The following is a 21,351-nucleotide window of genomic DNA, read 5'->3' as shown; positions in this document are numbered from 1 at the left end:
AAATGCTGGGCTGGATGAACCACAAGCTGGAATCAAGATTGCTGGGAGAAATATCAATAACCTCAGATATTCAGATGATACCACCCTTATGGCAGAAAGTGAAGAACTAAAGAGTCTCTTGATGAAAGTGAAAGAGGAGAGTGAAAAAGTTGGCTTAAAGCTCAACATTCAGAAAACTAAGATCATGGCATCCAGTCCCATCACTTCATGGCAAATAGATGGGGAAACAGTAGCTGACTTTATTTTTGGGGGCTCCAAAATCACTGCAGATGGTGATTGCAGCCATGAAAATAAAAGATGCTTACTCCTTGGAAGGAAAGTTATGACCAACCTAGATGGCATATTAAAAAGCAGAGACATTACTTTGTCAACAAAGGTCCATCTAATCAAGGCTATGGTTTTTCCAGTAGTCATGTATGGATGTGAGAGTTGGACTATATAGAAAGCTGAGTGCCGAAGAATTGATGCTTTTGAACTGTGGTGTTGGAGAAGACTCTTGAGAGTCCCTTGGACTGCAAGGAGATCCAACCAGTCCATCCTAAAGGAGATCAGTCCTGGGTGTTCAATGGAAGGACTGATGTTGAAGCTGAAACTCCAATACTTTGGCCACCTGATGTGAAGAGCTGACTCATTTGAAAAGACCCTGATGTTGGGAAAGATTGAGAGCAGGAGGAGAAGGGGACAACAGAGGATGAGATGGTTGGATGGCATCACCCACTCAATGGACATGGGTTTGGGTAGACTCTAGCACATTTGGATAGGGACTCCAGGCGTCCCTATCCAGGTGATGGATAGGGACGCCTGGCATGCTGTGGTTCATGGGGTCACAAAGAGTCTGACACGACTGAGCGACTGAACTGACTGACCCACTCCAGTATTCTGGCCTGGAAAATTCCATGGACGGTATAGTCCATGGGCTCGCAAAGCATCGGACACAACTGAGCAACTCAGATAGGGTGTGCAGTCTTTCGTTCAATGCTTTAGAAAATCCCTGATTCACCTTCCTATTGTTAAAAATGTATTAGAAAAAACTATAGGAACTCATAGTCCTAATATATCAGTGGTCTGACATTAACAGAGCACTTTTGCCCACCACTAACTCTTATGATCAGCCTCATCATCAAGATTTTAACTTTTAAATCTCTGAAAGGTAGCAGATTTCATTTCTGAGGGCAGGAAAATTCAGGGCCAAGATGCTTTCAAGAACGTAAGAAGTGATAGTGAAAGGACAAAGTACTCTCAATGACCAATATGGAACAACTAAAAAACAAATGTTATTACAGCATCAGCATGAATGTAATAGTTGAAATAAGTAGAGTTTGTAAAAGGTCCTGAGTCTATTGGCATTTCTTTCATGAACCATGTTTTCTGTTCTCCACACTAGTGGAAAACTAAGCTCCTTATTATAGAGGGAGCCATATAGGGATTAGACTATTTGCGCCTTTCTCCATTTGCTGAACTAGGTATTTGTTTTAATCACAAAGTTCCAAAAGCTGTTTTTGAAAAGTAATTTGGGAAATACATGAACTGACAACTTATGAGTTGAAAATAAAAAGGGTGCTTCTCTTGGTTTATTTCATCTTAAATCTGAAAGCACCTCATTTGAAACAGGCTTATTTTTTTTTATTTCAAAGCTGACTGTGAAAAGCAAGGCTCCTAGACATTACTGAGAAAGGAAAAACAGGCTCTTTCACATCTTTTGCAAAATTGACCTAACATTTCTTAAGATATGTCATAGATAGCCTATTTATAAACTACTACTATTTGTGAGAAATTCCTATGGGAATAAAATAAAACAGAATAAAATCTTTACAGAATAAAAGCCTAAAATGATTATTTATATCTAACAAATTTAAAGTAAGTAGCAGGGAAGAACCAACTCTGGGGGCACCACATGAGCTCTGGATCTCATTACATCTCACCTTCTAAGCAAATTCACTCTATTACTTATTTCTCTCTGCTGTATATTGTCATCTTTTCTTTTCCATTAAATATCCTATAAGCATTCAAACATACTGCAGTCTCTACCGTCTCAAAAAATAATACCCCCACAATTCCACTTCCCCATCCAGCTGCTGCCTCTCTTATGCATGTACATGTTGCTATAATTTTTCAATTCTCACATGAGATTTCACCCAGCACAATCAAGATTTTACCTCAATCACCCAGCACAAACCACACACAGTAACTTCCACGCAGCCATACCCAATGGGCTCCATTTCTCACCACCTACTAAGTCACTCTTGTTTATGAAACCCCCTCGGCTCTTGGCTGCTAAAACATCTCACTTGGTTTCCCTCTTCTCTCCCCATACTCTTTCCTTTGTCTTTGGATGTTCCACATAAGCTTTGTATATTTATATCCAGATCTAATTGCTAAACCTCCTCCCTTTTTTGACCCTTTACTCGTGTGAGATGAGTGCAACTGTACAATAGTTCGAGCATTCTTTGGCATTGTCTTTCTTTGGAATTAGAATGAAAACTGACCTTTTCTAGTCCTGTGGCCACCGCTGAGTTTTCCAAATTTGCTGGCATATTGAGTGCAGCACTTTCACAGCATCATCTTTTAGGATTTGAAATAGCTCAACTGGAATTTCATCACCTCCTCTAGCTTTGTTTGTAGTGATGCTTCCTAAGGCCTGCATGACTTCACATTCCAGGATGTCTGGTTCTAGGTGAGTGATCACACCATGATTATCAGGGTCGTGAAGATCTTTTTTGTACAGTTCTTCTGTGTATTCTTGCCACTTCTTCTTAATATCTTTTGTTTCTGTTAGGTCCATACCATTTCTGTCCTTTATTGTGTCCACCTTTGCATGAAATGTTCCCTTGGTATCTCTAATTTTCTTGAAGAGATCTCTCGTCTTTCCCATTCTGTTGTTTTCCTCTATTTCTTTGCATTGATCGCTGAGGAAGGCTTTCTTATCTCTCCTTGCTATTCTTTGGAACTCTGCATTCAAATGGGTATATCTTTCCTTTTCTCCTTTGCCTTTTGCTTCTCTTCTTTTCACAGCTATTTGTAAGGTCTCCTCAGAGAACCATTTTGCCTTTTTGCATTTCTTTTTCTTGAGGATGGTCTTGATCCCTGCCTCCTGTACAGTGTCATGAACCTCCATCCACAGTTCTTCAGGCACTCTATCAGATCTAATCCCTTGAATCTATTTGTCACTTCCACTGTATAATCATAGGGATTTGATTTAGGTCATACCTGAATGGTCTAGTGGTTTTTGCTACTTTCTTCAATATAAGTCTGAATTTTGCAATAAGGAGTTCATGATCTGAGTCATACTCAGCTCCCAGTCCTGTTTCTGCTGACTGTATAGAGCTTCTCCAACTTCGGCTGCAAAGAATATAATCAATCTGATTTCGGTATTGACCATCTGGTGATGTCCATGTGTAGAGTCTTCTCTTGTGTTTTCTCTTGGGATTTCCTGATGGCTCAGTTGGTAAAGAATCCGCCTGCAATGCGGGAGACCTGGGTTCGATCCCTGGGTTGGGAAGATACCCTGGAGAAGGGAAAGGCTATCCACTCCAGTATTCTGGCCTGGAGAATTCCATGGACTCACAAGAGACTGACCCAGACTTGCCCGTGAGTATCCAGGAGTCTCTGGCAGAGGTGTGGGTCAGCTGTGGCCTGCTGCAGGGTTGGGGGCACTGAGTGCAGCAGTGTGTGCATGGGACCTTTTGAAGGAGGTCGCCATTATCTTTGTTACCTCCACCATAGTTTGGCCTCAGGCCAAATAACAGGGAGGGAACACAGCCCCACCCACTGACAGAAAATTGGATTAAAGATTTGCTGAGTATGGCTCTGCCCATCAAAACAAGACCCAGTTTCCACCTCAGTCAGTCTCTCCCATCAGGAAGCTTACATAAGCCTCTTATCCTTCTTCATCAGAGGGCAGACAGACTGAAAACCACAATCACAGAAAACTAACCAATCTGATCACATGGACCACAGCCTTGTCTAAGTCAAAAAAACTATGAGCTACCCAAGTGCTACCCAAGACGGAGGGGTCATGGTGGAGAGTTCTGACAAAACGTGGTCCACTGGAGAAGGGAATGGTAAACCACTTTAATATTCTTGCCTTGAGAACCCCATGAACAGTATGAAAAGGCAGAAAGATAGGAGACTGAAAGATGAACTCCTCAGGTCGGTAGGTGCCCAATATGCCACTGGAGATCAGTGGAGAAATAACTCCAGAAAGAAGAGACAGAGCCAAAGCAAAAACAACACACAGTTGTGGATGTGACTGGTGATGTAAGTAAAGTCCGAAGCTATAAAGAGCCATATTGCATAGGAACCTGGAATGTTAGGTCCATGAATCAAGGCAAATTGGAAGTGGTCAAACAGGAGATGGCAAGTGTGAACATCGACATTTTAGGAATCAGTGAACTAAAATGGACTGGAATGTGTGAATTTAACTCAGATGACCATTGTATCTACCACTGTGGGCAAGAATCCCTCAGAAGAAATTGAGTTGCCTTCACAGTCAACAAAAGAGTCTGAAATGCAGTACTTGGATGCAATCTCAAAAACGACAGAATGATCTCTGCCATTTCCAAGGCAAACCATTCAATATCACAGTAATCCAAGTCTATGCACTGACCAGTAATGCTGAAGCAGCTGAAGCTAAATGGTTCTATGAAGACCTACAAGACCTTCTAGAACTAACACCCAAGAAAAATGTCCTTTTCATTATAGGGGACTGGAATGCAAAAGTAGGAAGTGAAGATACACCTGGAATAACAGGCAAATTTGGCCTTGCAGAATGAAGCAGGGCAAAGGCTAATGGAGCTTTGCCAAGAGAACACACTGGTCATAGCAAGCACCCTCTTCCAACAACATAAGAGAAGCCACCCTCATCTCTTGCTAAAATCCTCCCATGGTCTGCGAGGCCCTCCATGACCTGGGCCCTGCCTACCTCTTCAGATCTCTCTACCAATACTTTTCCTATTGCTCACTCTACTGCAACTAGTCACCCTGTTCTTAGCTCACATACATCCTTCAAGTATCAAGGGAAATATTATTTCCTGCCCTAAATTCCCCAAGACTGGTTTATAGAGGGACTTGTGGGCTTGAAGGAGACCCGAAATGGAGAGAAAACTATGGGCTGCATTTTGAAAAAGTGAGGTGGAAAAGGAAGCAATTTTCAGGACTAAGAATGCATTGGCTGAGGCAGAACATACTTGTACATATTTGAACATACTATAACAGTATCTTCTATTAAACCTCCACTATATGCTCTCATGGCTCCCTATAATTCTCATTCATAAAATGTACCATGATTCTATTCAAATATTTTGTGTGCACTTAATGTCCAACATCTGTACTAAGTAGTAACTTTCTATTAATGCTCATAAGTGATAGATCAATGAATACCACATAATATGGCTTTAAATGAATGTAATTTTAGTCCAAGCACTACTTAACTCTAATAGTAACTGTCCACTCAAGTTGGAGTATTAAATATGGCTATTAGATTTAGTTATTAGAGTTGATTACTTAGATGATTATTAAAGTTAATGAGCAGTTTTTTATGAGATTCATTGACTGTAATCATACTCCTCTCCTCTCATTTTCAGGCATTATTTTTCCCCTTCCATATTTTTTCTATCTATAATAAACAGGTCTTAAGAGATGGAATACTGTACCCTCATAACTTGTATGTGAAGATTTGATTGTCAGCTCAGTAGGTTATAGCATGGCTCTGAAAGTAGCGAATCACATTGGTTTAGAACTTCAACATCAGTAAGCCAGACACAAAAAGTATGTTATTTCTTTACAATGAAGCAGGTGAGAAAATGTAGCTTGATTAAATATGAACCCATCCCCTCTACTAGAGAAATAATACAAAGAAAAACTTTTAGAACAATAGCTGGACTGTGGCTTCTTTTATACAGACAGCAAATATATAAAATTACAGTGGAGAAGTTAATTTGGTATGTAAATATCCACATAATCACTTATGTTCAGGATCCATATAGCTGAACAACACCTAAATATATGGAACTCAAGTAAAATTAAGTAAACTGACAAATACAACCCAGTTCTACCTGTATGGTTGGTAAAAACACATAAGGTCAGGTGTTCGGATAATTCCTCTTTGTCTTGAAGATCACTATATCCAAAGTTGACAAGTCTAAGAACATAAAGGATAGGAATTTACAAATAAGTTCCCTCATAAAAGATGTGAGTAACCACTATAATTTATCCACATGTCTTGAGAAATTTAAGTAGACAACATGTCTTTTTGTTAAAATAAATAATTAAAATAATAATTTTTCAATCCTTAGTCCAGGAAGATCCCATACACTGCAGACAGCAACTAAGCCCATGTGCCACAAATACTGAGCTTCTGGTCTACAGCCCAGGAACCCCGACTCCTGAGCCCTCGTGCCACAACCACTGAAGCCTTCATGCCCCAGAGTCCATGCTCCACAAGAGAAGCCACCATAATGAGAAGCTACTAGAGGGTAGTCCCCGCTTGCCACAACTAGAGGAAAGCCCACACAGCAATGAAGACCCAACACAGCCAAAAAATAAATAAATAGAATTATTTTTTAAAAAACAGTAATTTTTTAAAATACATGGTACATAAATGGCAATAGGGAAAAGGATACACAATATTTCAACTTTTTTCTAATTTTAAAATAATGTTGATGCTACATTTCAAAATAAACAGAACTGAATATTCATATATGATAAAGCTAGTGAAATGTAGCATTTTGCAATTATCATTAATTCAGGAAGACTTTCATTTCTTCTGTGCACTTATGGCTTTAAGTCTATTTTTTCAAAAGTATCTCCTGTTTTTACTAAATGTAAAATAGTCTGGGGGGAAAAAAAAAGCAATAGACTCAGCTGAGCTATAAGTGGATTGACCTGAGACATCCTCTTTCATGGCAACAAGAAAAGGGTTCTGATGCTTCATTCTAAACATAGAGCTCTCTGACTCTGACTCTGAATCTTTTTATTGAATTACAGAGCACTTCCACATATCAAAAAAAAATGAAGATGCCCTGTAGAAATAAATGGCTAAGAAAATCAATATGATTGCCTTTACATGGAAAAACCCTGTGTTCATACTTGATAACATTGCTTATATTCCCTATAGAAACAGAAACAGAAAAGATGACAAACACTCCCTCACATAAACAGAACATCAAATTATCCTTTTAGCAGTATATCACAGATTATGTTTAAATATAATCATTCTGTCCAGAAGTGTCTATAAAAAATAATAATAATTTAGGAGTAACCTACTTGAATCCTGAGTCACTTAATGATATATCCAAGGGTGCTTCAAACTGTCAAAAAATCAGGTGATAACAAAGCAAAAGATGACATTAGTTAAGTGATAGTTCTGGAAACCAGAGCAAACCTGACGACACTGTGCTTACATAATGATGAAGAGCTCCTTTAACGAGCATTATCTTTAGAGGTTATTTCACAAATCTACATAGAGAAAGTCCACTGGGAATATTCTGGAGTCTACATAAATCACAAACTTGATGTATATTTACCAATCATAAATATACATCAAGATTTTGCTTCAGATTTGACTACTGTAGATGGGTTGTGTAATAAGTCAATTGGAAGGAGTAGGCTTTTATAGGACACAGATGACTGTGTAGGAAATGGTATCTTTAGAAAAAGAATGAGTGTGAGTCCAAAAAAGGGGGCGGGCAGGAGGAGTAAATTAAATTCTTATAATGGTATGATGTCAATCTGCATTAGATAGCAATATTAATCCTAGCCAGGAAGAATAATGTTCTGTCCATCACAGATAAAGATACTTATGACTCCTCACTACAATGATACTTCTCACTATACTCCAAATACTTTTCCAGGAGTGATTCTAGATTTTTACTAATTAAACCATATCCTCCCATCGACTTTAGACTCAATCCACCATCCTCACACATCCTTTTGGGTCAAATGACGTGTAATCACGTACTACTGACCACACCTACCACATACTGCTGCTGCTGCTGCTAAGTCACTTCAGTCGTGTCCGACGACCCCATAGACAGCAGCCCACCAGGCTCCCCCGTCCCTGGGATTCTCCAGGCAAGAATACTGGAGTGGGTTGCCATATACTACCTTCTAATAAATACTACCTCCTACAAACCCTCACTCGTTTCTTTATTGTGAAGCATTCAGTTAGCAGAAATTCCCTGTGTGTGCTCTTCTAATCACCTATATTAACTGCATCTACTATAAGGCTGAAGCTTTGAGCTGACAGAAACTATATTACTTGCTCATACAAGCTATTAATACATGATCGAGAATGCTAAAATGCTCTTTATGATAACTTTCATTAAAAAGGAGTAATGGTTAGTATAAGGGTTTCCCTTGTGACTCAGCTGATAAAGAATCCACCTGCAATGCGGGAGACCTGGGTTCGATCCCTGGGTTGGGAAGATCCCCTGGAGATCTTCCAGGGAAAGGCTACCCACTCCAATATTCTGGCCTGGAGAATGCCATGGACTGTGTAGTCCACAGGGTCATAGAGTCGGGTGTGACTGAGCGACTTTCACACAAATCACAAAATGGGTATAAAATTTCACCATATAGCCCAGTCATTTTCCGGACGTACCATTAAGTTAAAGTGCTCTTCAGCATAAAACTGGATGCATTTTAAGACACTCCTTGATTTCTAAAAGAGAAAACAAAGTAAGTAACAAAGGGGGAAAAAAAACACTAGAGAGAGAGAAAAGGAAGCAACAAAAAAGCAAACAGTAATGAAAATCTTCATTATTTGTAATAAACTTTGACTGCTCTCATCAATGAAAATGAAATAACTAATAAATTACAATAATGATAATTTCAAAATTAAAACACTCCCATAAAAAAGAGAGCCAGTGGACTAGTTTTTACCTTCAGATCAATATAGTATAATCTCTGCTCTGACATATCCCACTGAGCCCAAACAAAATCTTCGGCTATTCTCTCTCTTGGGAGATGGCCAGAATTTTTAATTACCTAAGGAGGCAAAGAGATTTTAGAAATAAATAACTATTTTAAAGGAGAACATATCTGGGTTTCATAGTTATTTTGAATATTCTATCTTTATAGTACATGTAAATATTTCCACAGTTAATTTTTAGTTGCCACCTACCTCCAACACATACACATGGAAACTCTTTCCAAAAAAAGATTTAAGGTATCATTTCATTACTTGCTCTTCACAACACTCTGCAATAAACTATTTTATTCTTGTTCTTAGTTAGACAGATAGGCTGGGGCTGTTGAAGCCAAGGCCACACCTATCACAAATCAACAGGTAGGCAAATAGAAGATTCAAAGTTTCCTGTTTTGGACATAACACACTCAAGTATCTGCAGTCTAGAGGGCTTTACTACCAAAGGTCGACTGTGAGGACAAGGGAATACTCAAGCCTAGGAGAGGGGAGTACTGGGCAACAATCCTAGATCTGCCATAAACACTTCATGTGGCTTTGGTCATAGTTCTTACCTGTCCACCTTCTACAATGAGTATGATGATACTGCCCATTTCTCAGCAATACTTATTCATCCTTTAAGATCCAGCTGAAGCACTGCCTCCTGTACAAAGCCCAATTTCACCTCCTAATATGAAGGCAAAGCTCCCCATCTCTGTATTTCTGTCACTTTGGCATGCTTCTATCACATTTATACTTTAATTAATGCTATAAGTCTACTCCAATGATTATGCACTCTTCTACAGCACCTTTATATTTTCAGTGACTTGACTGTTTCTAGTACGTAGTAGTACTCAAGAAATACTTGTCAACTAAAGGGAAAGGAAATAAGGTATGCAAGGGTAAATTGAAAGAAATGCTAAATGTAACACAAGGAATTCAGAGTTCATTTTCCTCAAAATGCTCAACAAGCAAAAGCTATACTGGAACAGGTAAGTAAAGAATGAAGACAAGTTGATGTAGGAGAATAAGGAAAAAAAGGGATGGACCTTTTTTTGATGGTCTGATGGACCATCAGAATGGTCCATATTTGTACCTAAACCCTCTCTAATCTCAAACAGGATTTCTCCCCTGAGGCTAAGTTGGAACTCAAGGGAGGCACAGGGCAAGCAGAATCATACACCTCTATTTCTGTTTGCCTGGTTCCATCACATTTGCTGGAAAAAGATCTAAGGGTACTTATCTGACTCTTAACTTTGGGAAACCCATCTTGTTTCCATCTGATGGCAACCAAGGTTCATATAGCAGTTCTTTCCTCTCCAGAGTTACCTCACCTGTGTGAGTCCACATTGTTGTGTTTCCTGAAAATGCTGGGATAAATATAATACCATCACTTTTATATAGGGATGTTAGGGTTGTTATAGGGGTTATAGGTTGTTATAGGTTGTTATAGGGATGTTAGCAGTGCCTCACAGAAGGGCACACGTGGATGAAGGTTTGCTGGGGCTGTATCATCTTGGCCAGGAGAATCTTTCCTGGGCTTCTGACAAGTGCCTCCTGGCCTCACTCTCCCAGCAATGTCTCTCACGACTCCCAACCCCTCTTCTCACCAGCAGTCCTCTGTCCATTCCCAGTTCCTGACTCCAATCTGTTTATTTAACTATCTCCAAATCCTCACTGATGGTTTTGGGATTTCGCACCTTGGTCGTTCCTCTCTGGCCTGACCATTTCCAACCACTGGCCTTATCTTTGCCCTCCCATCCATCTGGGGCTCAGAGCTTTAGTCACACACTTTCTCGTCATTTCCCAGCCAGGCGTCTTGATTTGAGGCTTTCGATCATAGATACACAATTAACAAATGCCATTTCTCATTTCAATTTTGTTCACAGAATTTAAAATTAAAATCAGAGAAAGAGTATTCTGATGTAGACCATTTAAATATTGAAGGAAATCATTTTAATATCAGTAACATCACAAAAACTGTCAAGAAAAAAGACAACCTAGCAAAAATATACACAAGAATATAACTAAACAATTTTCAGAAAAACAAATTCACATACCCAATAAGTGTAGAAAATGTTCAAACTCAACAATACTAAAGGAAATACAAACTCAAATAATAATGTTCAGTTCAGTTCAGTTCAGTCGCTCAGTAACAAACCTATCAAACTGGATTTTTTAAAAAGGGAAACACATCTATTATTGGTATGGATACAGGGAAAGGGTACTTTTATATTTTGCTTGCAAAACTAAATTGTTACAAGTCTTCTGGAAAGTAATCTGGCAAAATGTGTTGAAGTTTATTAAATGCATATAACCATCAACCCACTTATCCATCCCTGAGGGTTTAACTCAAAGAAACATGTGTACCAAACATGTAAAGTTAAAAACATTTGAAACGATTTGTAATGTAAACAAATAAAAGGGGGGAAAAGGCAATCAAGTGAATATACATCCACGGAAGAATGGTGACAAAATTGTGTACATCTATGCCAGGGACCATCTGCATTTCTGAGGACAATGCACTAAGCTACTCTAGGTTGCTCGGCAGTAACTCCACAAAGTTCAATAAGGAAAGAGTGAATAATAAACAAACCTCTGGGTGTATCAGGGTGGGGATGTGAGACACAGAGGTATGGAGAAAAGTATGAAAAGATACACAATACACATGGTTGTGAACAAAAGTTAGAGGTGAAGAGTCAAGGGGGTTGTGGAAAACAAGCAAAAAAGAAAAGAAAACTGAACTATATAGAACCTCAGTATATATGCTATGATCTCATTTATTATATGCATGCTTATGTATACACGTATACAAATTAAGAGAAATCGTATCTCTGTTTAGAAACCTACAGGGATACCCCTGATATGTTAAGCAAAAGCAAAGGCAGCAAATTAATATCTATACTATGAATCTATTTTAGTAAAAGCAACTGAATCCCAGTATCTGTGCATCGAACCCTGGGCGAGGTACAAAGCATGGAAGCATCACTCAAGGCTGTCATCAGTTATCTCAGGAGACTGATCGTGGTGGGGTGGGGGGTGGGGGTGGGCGGTGAGATAGATATGAAGGAGATAATCAACTCCTTTATATATCTTATATTATTTCACATGTTATAACAACCAATCTATAACTTGACACCAAATAAAGTAGAATGTTTCCATAACATTAATACATCCTTAATAGTCTAGAAATGCTACTCTTTATGGGAAAAAACTCTGAAGCAAAAGGAATTTCAAATATTTACCACTCGATTTCCATCTTCTTGGACAACTTGGATATGAAACTGTTCAATATCTTTAAAAAAAAGAAAACAAAGACAGCTTAACCTTCATGAAAAATATGAGTACTTTTTTTCACCCAACAGTTGTGAACTTTTTTTTAATATATAAAAGCAAAGCAGATTAAACAATTGGCTGAAAAATAGTACTATCACAGACGGCAATCTCACAAGAAAGGTTCAAAACAACAACCCACCTTTCTCCACCCTCCCTTTACAGTCTGTGTCAAGTCCAGCATTTACTCTGCTTCTCAATACCAACAACACATGAAGCATTTAACTCTGCTACTCCCCTGGGTTAGCTGAACAAATGTTTCCCTCCCCAATACCATCAGTCTTATATAGGGCTCATTTGGCAGGGTTTATCTTCAATTTCCAAATACCAAATACCTCTTTATATGAAAACATCATATAGAAAACTCATTATGCCAGATATTAGGGGGGGGGTTATTTTTATAGGGGTCATTAACAGAACACTATAAACACCTTATTGATGTATAGATGGACCATTTTTCTCAGTAAGAAGTTTACATTGAGCCATATGTATCTTCTGTTGGTTCTAGTTACAAAGATGTGAGATACGTAATTGGGCAAGAGTATTGGAGAGGGCAATGGCAACTCACTCCAGTACTCTTGCCTGGAAAATCCCATAGACAGAGGAGCCTGGTAGGCTGAAGTCCATGGGGTTGCGAAGAGTCAGATACAACTCAGCGACTTCACTTTCACTTTTCACTTTCATGCACTGGAGAAGGAAATGGCAACCCACTCCAGTGTTCTTGCCTGGAGAATCCCAGGGACGGGGGAGCCTTGTGGGCTGCCGTCTATGGGGTCACACAGAGTTGGAAACGACTGATGCGACTTAGCAGCAGTAGCAGCATAGGAAGTGAACACAAACCAAATCTTCAGTCTTGTCCCTCCAATTACAAACCAGCTGCTTCACCTCATAACAAGAAAGACAGCTTCCTATATAAGATGCACCAGTGAATTTTGTCCTTTCTCTATCCCTCCTTCTACTTGAAATCATCATTAAAGGATGTCCCAATCTTATCTCCCTCTACCTGAATTTGACCAAGTCACTATGTATCCTCGAGTTCTGCCATGGATTTCTTCTAGCTTCTAATACCGTTCCCTCTGTCCATCCGATCCTCTCTCCTTACTTTATAGTTTCAACTGTGACAGACATCCTAAAGAAGGATGGGCTACAGAAGACAAAAATGACTGTTCTACAAGCATTCTACCATGTGCCAAACTGGAAATCCATATTTGCAGAAGCCCATCACATATGGAGACAGAGCCCAAGAGAACAACAAGTGAGGCAGAGAGAAAGTCCTTCCACAGGAGTCCTAGGTCTCCAATGGACATCAAAGTCAGTGGACTTTTGGATTGACGAGTGGACAGTTAGAAGCTTCCTCACATTCTATGCTTCACTAGGAGACATGCTGTTCATGAAGTCCCTATAGAAAACCTAAAGATATACTTACATTTCTCTTCTGAAAGCAGTAACAGATGATTCTTTGGTTGAGGGCAACTTTCAACATGTGGGTAGAGGAACTATAAAAAAGAAATTAAAGTCATAAGCAACTACCTTGCTTACACGATTATTTCAAAAGCTATGTTCAATTACTGTACTACTACATACCATAGAAGGGAATGAGAACCGCAAAATAGTTTAGGAAAATCACATTCATACACATACACTATAGATGGAAGCAAGGGAGGAAAAGGAACACTTTCAGGAGCTCGGTTTTGCAGGAGGGGATTGATGGCAGGTCCAACACAATTCCTTTAAACAGTAAGGCTAAATTGTAAGCCATTCCTAGGGATGGTGCTTTTTATTTGGAATATGTGATTCTGAAGTCAATCAAAAACAATATCAATAAACAACATTTGAACAGAAAGTTCCATTTCACAAGCACCAAAAAAAGAGTGATCGATAACAGTTTCTTATGCAGCTAAACCTAGTGTTTAATTTGAGACCCAAGTAAACAAACTCTCCACGACGACTTCCAAAGTCCCACATCCGAGAGACAAAGCACAACAGAACCAGGGACTTTCCAGGAAAGGACAGTGAGTCACAGTGTGGCATGTGGTGGAGGGTTTACCTCAAAGTATTCAACGACTGCCACTGGAAGAAAAGGCCTGATCCAGCCCTTCCTCCTCCTCTGTGCCTGCCCTTATTTGTCAGCCCACAGGACAAAGCGGGCAGCCAGAAACACAGGCCTGACACCATCAGCTGTGATACTGAGGGGAACCTGGCCATGGGATGACTCCAGTGACTTAAGTCCTTCATCATTATAAGAGTAACTATAAATCTGAAGTTTCACTTTGTAATATGAAAGACAGCTCACTAGGTCCACTGGCTAATTTTGGGTTTTCTCTCCAAACTTGAAAGCATAATAAAAGAACAGAACTTTTCAAGTCCCTGTTTTACAGCCTACAGCCTTTCTAAAGACTAGGGAAATTTCTGACAAAATATATTACACGGTATCCTAACTTTTCATAATGCCAAATTAGAATAGATCTCGTCAACTTTTAAAAAGATTTATCTTTTTTTTTTTTGTCCACACTGTTGGCATACAGGATCTTAGTTATCCAACCAGGAATTGTAGTTGTGCCCCTTGCAGTGGAAGCTTGGCATTTTAACCACTGGATCACCAGTGAAGTCCCTAGAATCGGTTAACTTTTAAAACTGCTTGTAGTCATTTCCCTTTGAGAAAAGCAAAGCATTAACTCTATACCATTCTTCACAGCAGGGCTTCCCCAATGGCTCAGAGGCGGGAGACCCAGGTTTGATCCCTGGGTAGGGAAGATCTTCTGGAGGAGGAAATGGCAACTCACTCCAGTATTCTTGCCTGGGAAAAAGCCCATGGGCAGAGGAGCCTTGCGGGCTACAGGCCACGGGAGAGCAAAGAGTCGAACACGACCGAGCAAATAAGCACACACACATACCCGCATTCTTCACTGCAATTAACTCAAAACTGTAAAATAGAAAGAAATGCAAAATTCAGCTATGAGAAGAATATAGAACTTATTTCTGCTGATTTGTGAAACTGTGTACACCAAAAAGGATACTTTGTGTACTGGAGTTGCGGAGAAGCAATGATGAGTTTTCACACAGATAATGGAAGAGCAAATACCCAATGCCTCAAAATAAGGAGAAACTACAGATTTGGTGTTCCCTGGGTCTCCGGAGGTGACCAGGGCCCGCTGGCTTAGGGCTGTGACCTAAACTGATGATCAGTTCTAAACCTTTGCCTGGTCTCTGTGAGGCAATCACGATTTTAAAAGTTTCATTCAGGTGGTTGTTTTTCTTTCGAATTTGAGGCAACCCTGGAGCAAGGCCTACAAGTGAGAATATACATAAGGCAGGCTTCAGACACAGATCTACAAAAGCATGCAACGATTTTAGAGATTTTGTTTTGTTTGTTTTGTGAGTAGGAATCTATATAGACTATGTTGCTGCTGCTGCTGCTGCTGCTAAGTCGCTTCAGTCGTGTCCTACTCTGTGCGACCCCACAGACGGCAGCCCACCAGGCTTCCCCGTCCTTGGGATTCTCCAGACAAGAGCACTGGAGGCATTCTCCAGGCAATGGCACTAGGTTGCCATTTCCTTCTCCAATGCATGAAAGTGAAAAATGAAAGTGAAGTCGCTCAGTCATGTCTGACTCTAGCGACCCTATGGACTGCAGCCTACCAGGCTCCTCTGTCCATGGGATTCTCCAGGCAAAAGTACTGGAGTGGGGTGCCATTGCCTTCTCCGATATAGACTATGTTAGGAAAATAATTATTTTTGTAAATATTGAGCTGGATTGTGATCATTAATATTCACTGATGGAAGGTCATACTATAGGCATGTGGACGTGGACAGTGTGTAATTATCCAACGAACTATCTGGAAGGTACAATCATGCTGGTGGGGAACTCTACAAGGGTCCCAGACTGAGATCCGGACTCCGCTCACTACTGTCCTGAAGAAGTTTCTTCACGAAGGCTGCACAGGTAGAAGGAAAATGTACTACTGGAAATCATCATGGGTGTTTTGGAAAGAAAAAGGAAATAGATCACAGGGTAAGACCAAATTTTGTGGACAATGAATGGTGTTTCTCTAAAGGAGAGCAGAATGAAGAGAGGGTGAAGGTGGGGATTTGCCATGGGTGGAGGCTTGGAGGAGTTTATTTCTTCAGAGGCCTGAGCATGAGAGCACGGAGCAGGGCTTGGAACTGGATGGACCAAGATGAGTGTGGGTCTACTTCACATGGATGGGGGTGCAATCATGCACCTTGCATTTTTAATTTTTTTAATTAAGATAAAATGCACATAACAACATTCACTATTCACAGTTTTCACTATTAATAATACAATTTAATATCTTTAAAATATATTCAGAGTGTTATGCAACTGTATATTTGTAAAACCTTTTTCCTTCCTACACTCTGATTACCCATCCTTCAATAACATCATCATTGCCTACACAGCCCTGGATAAAAATGGTAAAGAAACCAAAAGAACATGCCAGAAAAGGGAAGTGTCCCACAGTCACCCCTGCACTGAGGACAGTGTAAATAAACAGAGTGGATTCCTGGGGGAGGGAATGTAGCTTAGAAGTTCCAGGCCAGGCCCTGTCTGGCAGCAAGCAGCGGCCCGGAGAGAAGCCAGGAGTGGTGGTGAAATGCACAGCCGGAAGGACTGGCTGACAGTGGCCAACCAGGCACATGAGAGACAGGCCGTTCTCCCAACACATACTGCCAGAGGGAGACCCAAGGTCAGAGGCTGAGGATAGGTAGGGTAGGGGGAGGCTACACGAGGTAATTGTTCATGCAACCCAGCAGGAACAAGGGTAATCGATTCTTGTTCTCAGTGATAGTTACCTTCCATCTGTGCCGGCATCAGTGCTTAATCGTTTTCAATTCTTTTTTGACTCCATGGACTGTAGTTCGCTAGGCTCCTCTGTCCATGGGATTCTCCAGGCAAGAATACTGGAGTGGGTAGCCATGCCCTTCTCCAGGGGATCTTCCCAACCCAGGGATCAAGCCCGACTCTCCTGCATTGCAGGCAGATTCTCTACTTTCTAAGCTACCGTGGAAGCCCTGTGTTCCATAAGGTCACCACAAACACTGAACTCTGAACCACTGTTCCCAAGGGAAATAGTGATACACGCTCCTATGAGCCTCTAGCTACAATATTTTTGTCAACAAAATAAAACAAAACTTGGTCTAATGTGTGTCCCTATTTAAAGACATTGTGGGACTTCCCTGGTGGTCCAGTGGCTATGACTCCGCACTCCCACTGTAGGGGGACCAGGTTTGATCCCTGGTCAGGGAACCAGGTCCCACATGTCGCAACTAAGAGTGTGCACGCTAAAAAGATTCCGTATGCTGCATCAATGATCAAAAGATTTGGCGTGCCACAACTAAAGATACTGTTGATTCGTTAGCAGTGAACTCAGTCAGCTGCACTATAATGCCTAAATGAAGTTTATCTAATGAACACACATATTTTCTCTGTAAAGTATATAGCAGCCTTTTTGCACTTAGAAACATGAAACACTACTTCAGCAATACACTTGGAGGACATTTTAAACATGAAATCAACTGCCAAAGAGTGAAAAACATGGCATTAAGTTGACTATGAAAACAATGTTTGTTTATAGTCTGAGAACTGACTCTGAAAGGCAGGGTCACCTTGTTCTACCTCAGCTGGGAACATGTACATTGGGTGACAAATTTTCACGTGTCTACCAATGACCGATTTGGGGGTTGCAAATGAATTTTAGTGGGTAGCAGAATTTGCAAATTCTATGTGCAAGCAATGAGGATTGACTATATCTAAGTCTATTTGTGTTATACACACAGTGCTTCTGCATCAGTGCATGGAGTTGAGAAATTCAGGGATTAATTATGTCATTTAAACACAGGCATTTAACCTGTTAACTCTATGAAACATTAGATAAGCCATTTTCAAAGTTCCTTTCAATGTGTTTTGATATTCAATATTTTATCATGTAAAAACATCTATTATATCAAACAACCATGATGTAATAGAGACAGAGAGCTAGGTTTGAATTTTGATTTCCATGTTTGTGAGGGAAGAGGTGTTCATTCCAGCCATACCCATTCACTGGATTATTCTGAGGATTATATGTGATAATGTGTATGAAAACACTTTTAACACCACTGTCTCTAGGTTTCATGCCTTTTGATTAAAGAGATCACTTACCTGTACCCAAATATAGCTATCCACTGCTTTTAGAACCTTCACATTGTTAATGGGGTGGATCTCGACCAACAAAGTTAAACACTTTGATCCTATAAAGTAAAGGATGCTTTTAATAGTAGCAAAGCCCAGAATATTACACATTACTCTTCCACATAGGCCTGAACTTTGAAAATGTAAAATGCATTACTTACTGTATTAGTTACTCCACAAACAAAAGCAGTTATGTTAAAATTGAGACTTCTTAAAACTGCAAAAAAAAAAAAACCCCAAAAAAACGCAAATAGATACAGAAAACATCATAAAGGAGGAGTCAATGTACATGGAGTGAGAAACACGTTCCCACCCATTTCTCAGCTATTTTTACCATCACTTCACAGGCCCTCTCAGCTTTTAAGTCTAAATAAATACATCTCAGTTCAGTGTCACTACAATTCTGTAGCACAATGGCAAATACTGTTTGTGTAGGAAAATATAAAGATTTCTGATGAATGAATGTGTTAGGGTTGACAGCAACTAGCACAGGGACTGGGCTTCCCTCAGGAAGGCTGGAGCTGCATGGATAAAGACTCACTTATTTCCTTAGTGTCACATCTGAGCAAATGTCGTTAAAGATAGTAATTAGGAGGAAGTTTTGGACACAGGCTAGAATGGGGTTACCACAGATATTCAAAGTTAGACCAAGAGTTTCCCTTCTCAGAAAAGGAGTTGCCTTATATTTGAGTTCTTATAACAGCTCTAATATTCTCATGTGGTTCCTCAATGACTTGACTTTGAGTAATCATTTACAATTTGGGGATGGTACAGCAGCCTGGAATTGAATCAATGCCAGTTTTCACTATTTAAGAAAACAACCTAACAGTATTGCTTTATGTCAAGAAAAAAAAAATGTAAAGAATATAAAATATTTTCTGGGATATTGCCTCACATTTTCAAGAACTGGATATTTCTATAAAAATACCTTTTAGAGTTTACTGAAAGCAAAACAGTGAGTGAGTTATTATATGGGGTCACAAATACACAACAACAAAATAAAATCAAAAGCAAATGTTGTTTGGTCGATGGGTACTTAGAATTAAAATTCCAGTGACAGGTCATTCACGATTCAAAAGGGCTATATACTTCTAATAACTGAGACAAGGTAAAGTGAGATGCCTAGGGAGTCTGCTTGATGGCTCAAAAAAATGGCTCTAAGAATAAGAAATATTGATGTCAAAGATACTTGTGAAGAAAAATAGACTGTGAAATGTGGGAATGACAAAAAAAAAAAAAAGCAATTTTCCTTATTGTCTTAAGTATATATAACTAATTTAATACAGTAAATAGTACAAGTTGATGTTTGACTATTTCATCTCTTGCCCAAAAAGTTTATAGATTCCAACTAGGGGAAAAATCTTTTTAGGGGGCAGGCGGGGGAATATTCTCATTGGAAAAATAACAAATCACCTATATTCAGCTTTTTTGTCAATGAATCTGTTCCCAGATGAGATTATCAGCTAATTTCACTTACCTTTAAAATGCGAGGCTTATCGAGGGCAGGGCAAAATTCATCTTCCTACACTAATTTTTCATTTCTTTAGGGCAGCTCAGATGCTTAATATAAGTAGCTTAATGAAAAGAGTAATTGGACAAACAGAAATGTCTCTCGATAACATACCATGTGCTTTCATAGTGTAACGGGAAGCACTCTGGAATAGGATACTAGAGATATCAATTCTAGTTTAAAATCTGTCGCTAACCTGATATTTATACTTCAATAAATCACGAAGCTTTCCTAGGCCTTGGTGCTTTGTTTTTAGTTTATTTTTGCTTTTTTTTTTTGGCCATACTGAGTGCAGCTTGCAGGATCTTAGTTTCCCAACCAGGGAATGAACCCGGGCCCCAGCAGTGAAAGAGCCAAGTCCTAACCACTGGACTGCCAGGGAATTGCCAGTGTTTTGTTATTTAAAAAATAAAGTGAAGAACTACAGAATCAGATTATTTCTACAATCACTTTTAGCCCTAAAATCCACAGTGATTCCATTACGTGCTTAAAGTTGTCTTAACAATTCAGAGAATCCAGGTATCAATGGAGCCTGGAAGTACATCACTGAAAGGCAAGACAGACCCGGCAGGACACCAAAGCTGTAGGGAGTAGAGCAGCAGGCCCAAAAGGGACAGCTGGATGGACCTCAAGGTGTTATGCTAAGTGAAGTAAGTCATACTAAGAGTGAAATAATGCCATTTGCAGCAATATGGATGGACCTAATGAAGTTAAGTCAGAGAAAGACAAATATCAAGATATCATTTATACATGGAATCTAAAAAAATATATACCAATGAACTTATTTATATAACAGACACAGACTCACAGACATAGAAAACAAACTTTACTAAAAGGGGAAAGGGTTAGGGAAGGATAAATTAGGAGTTGGGATTAACAGATATGCACTACTATATATAAAATAGATAACAAGTTCTTAGTGTTGAGCACAGGGAACTATATTCAATACCTTGTAATAAACCATAATAGAAAAGAATCTGAAAAGAAAAATACATATGTGTGTAACTGAATCACTTTTCTGTACACCAGAAACTAACACAATATAGTAAATCAACTAAAATAAAAGACAAATACCATATGATCTCTTTTATATGTGGAATCTAAAAACCAAATCAAACCAAAACCAAAACCAGGTTTATAGATACAGAGAACAGATCGGTGGTTGCAGGAGGCAGAGGGTAGGAGGTAAGGGGAGAAATGAGTGAATATTTTTGCTTTGTTTAAACTGAATTTAAATTAAAAAAAGAAAAAAAGCACAAGGATAGGCATGGCACAGGGAGGGTGAAGAATGAGAAAAAGAAAGAACCTGGTCTGATGCAGGTAAAGGTACATATTGCAAAATAGTGAAAAGCTTGGAAGAATTCAGTCAAGTCTGGTTGTTTAGAAGCTCTGGTTATTAGAACTTTGCAATTAAAG

At 39.4% G+C, this 21,351-nt stretch overlaps 1 protein-coding gene across 3 annotated transcripts in view; it reads right to left on the bottom strand.

Moving 5' to 3' along the window:
- Positions 1-21,351, bottom strand: part of GSAP (gamma-secretase activating protein) — a 101,117-nt gene that overhangs the window by 63,639 nt on the left and 16,127 nt on the right. For 2 of the 3 annotated variants that reach the window (XM_070787702.1, XM_070787701.1), the window contains exons 6-12: positions 18,396-18,484; positions 13,662-13,731; positions 12,148-12,197; positions 8,881-8,985; positions 8,600-8,659; positions 7,264-7,307; positions 6,054-6,139 (exon numbers count right to left, since the gene is read on the bottom strand). In XM_070787702.1, the coding sequence (XP_070643803.1) occupies positions 6,054-6,139; positions 7,264-7,307; positions 8,600-8,659; positions 8,881-8,985; positions 12,148-12,197; positions 13,662-13,731; positions 18,396-18,484 (504 nt within the window). The remainder of the gene's footprint in view (positions 1-6,053; positions 6,140-7,263; positions 7,308-8,599; positions 8,660-8,880; positions 8,986-12,147; positions 12,198-13,661; positions 13,732-18,395; positions 18,485-21,351) is intronic. The other variant, XM_070787703.1, reaches the window with a different exon arrangement.

Source organism: Bos indicus, chromosome 4 (genome assembly GCF_029378745.1).
Source record: "Bos indicus isolate NIAB-ARS_2022 breed Sahiwal x Tharparkar chromosome 4, NIAB-ARS_B.indTharparkar_mat_pri_1.0, whole genome shotgun sequence".
NCBI lineage: Eukaryota > Metazoa > Chordata > Mammalia > Artiodactyla > Bovidae > Bos > Bos indicus.
This window is presented reverse-complemented; position numbering and strand designations above follow the sequence as displayed.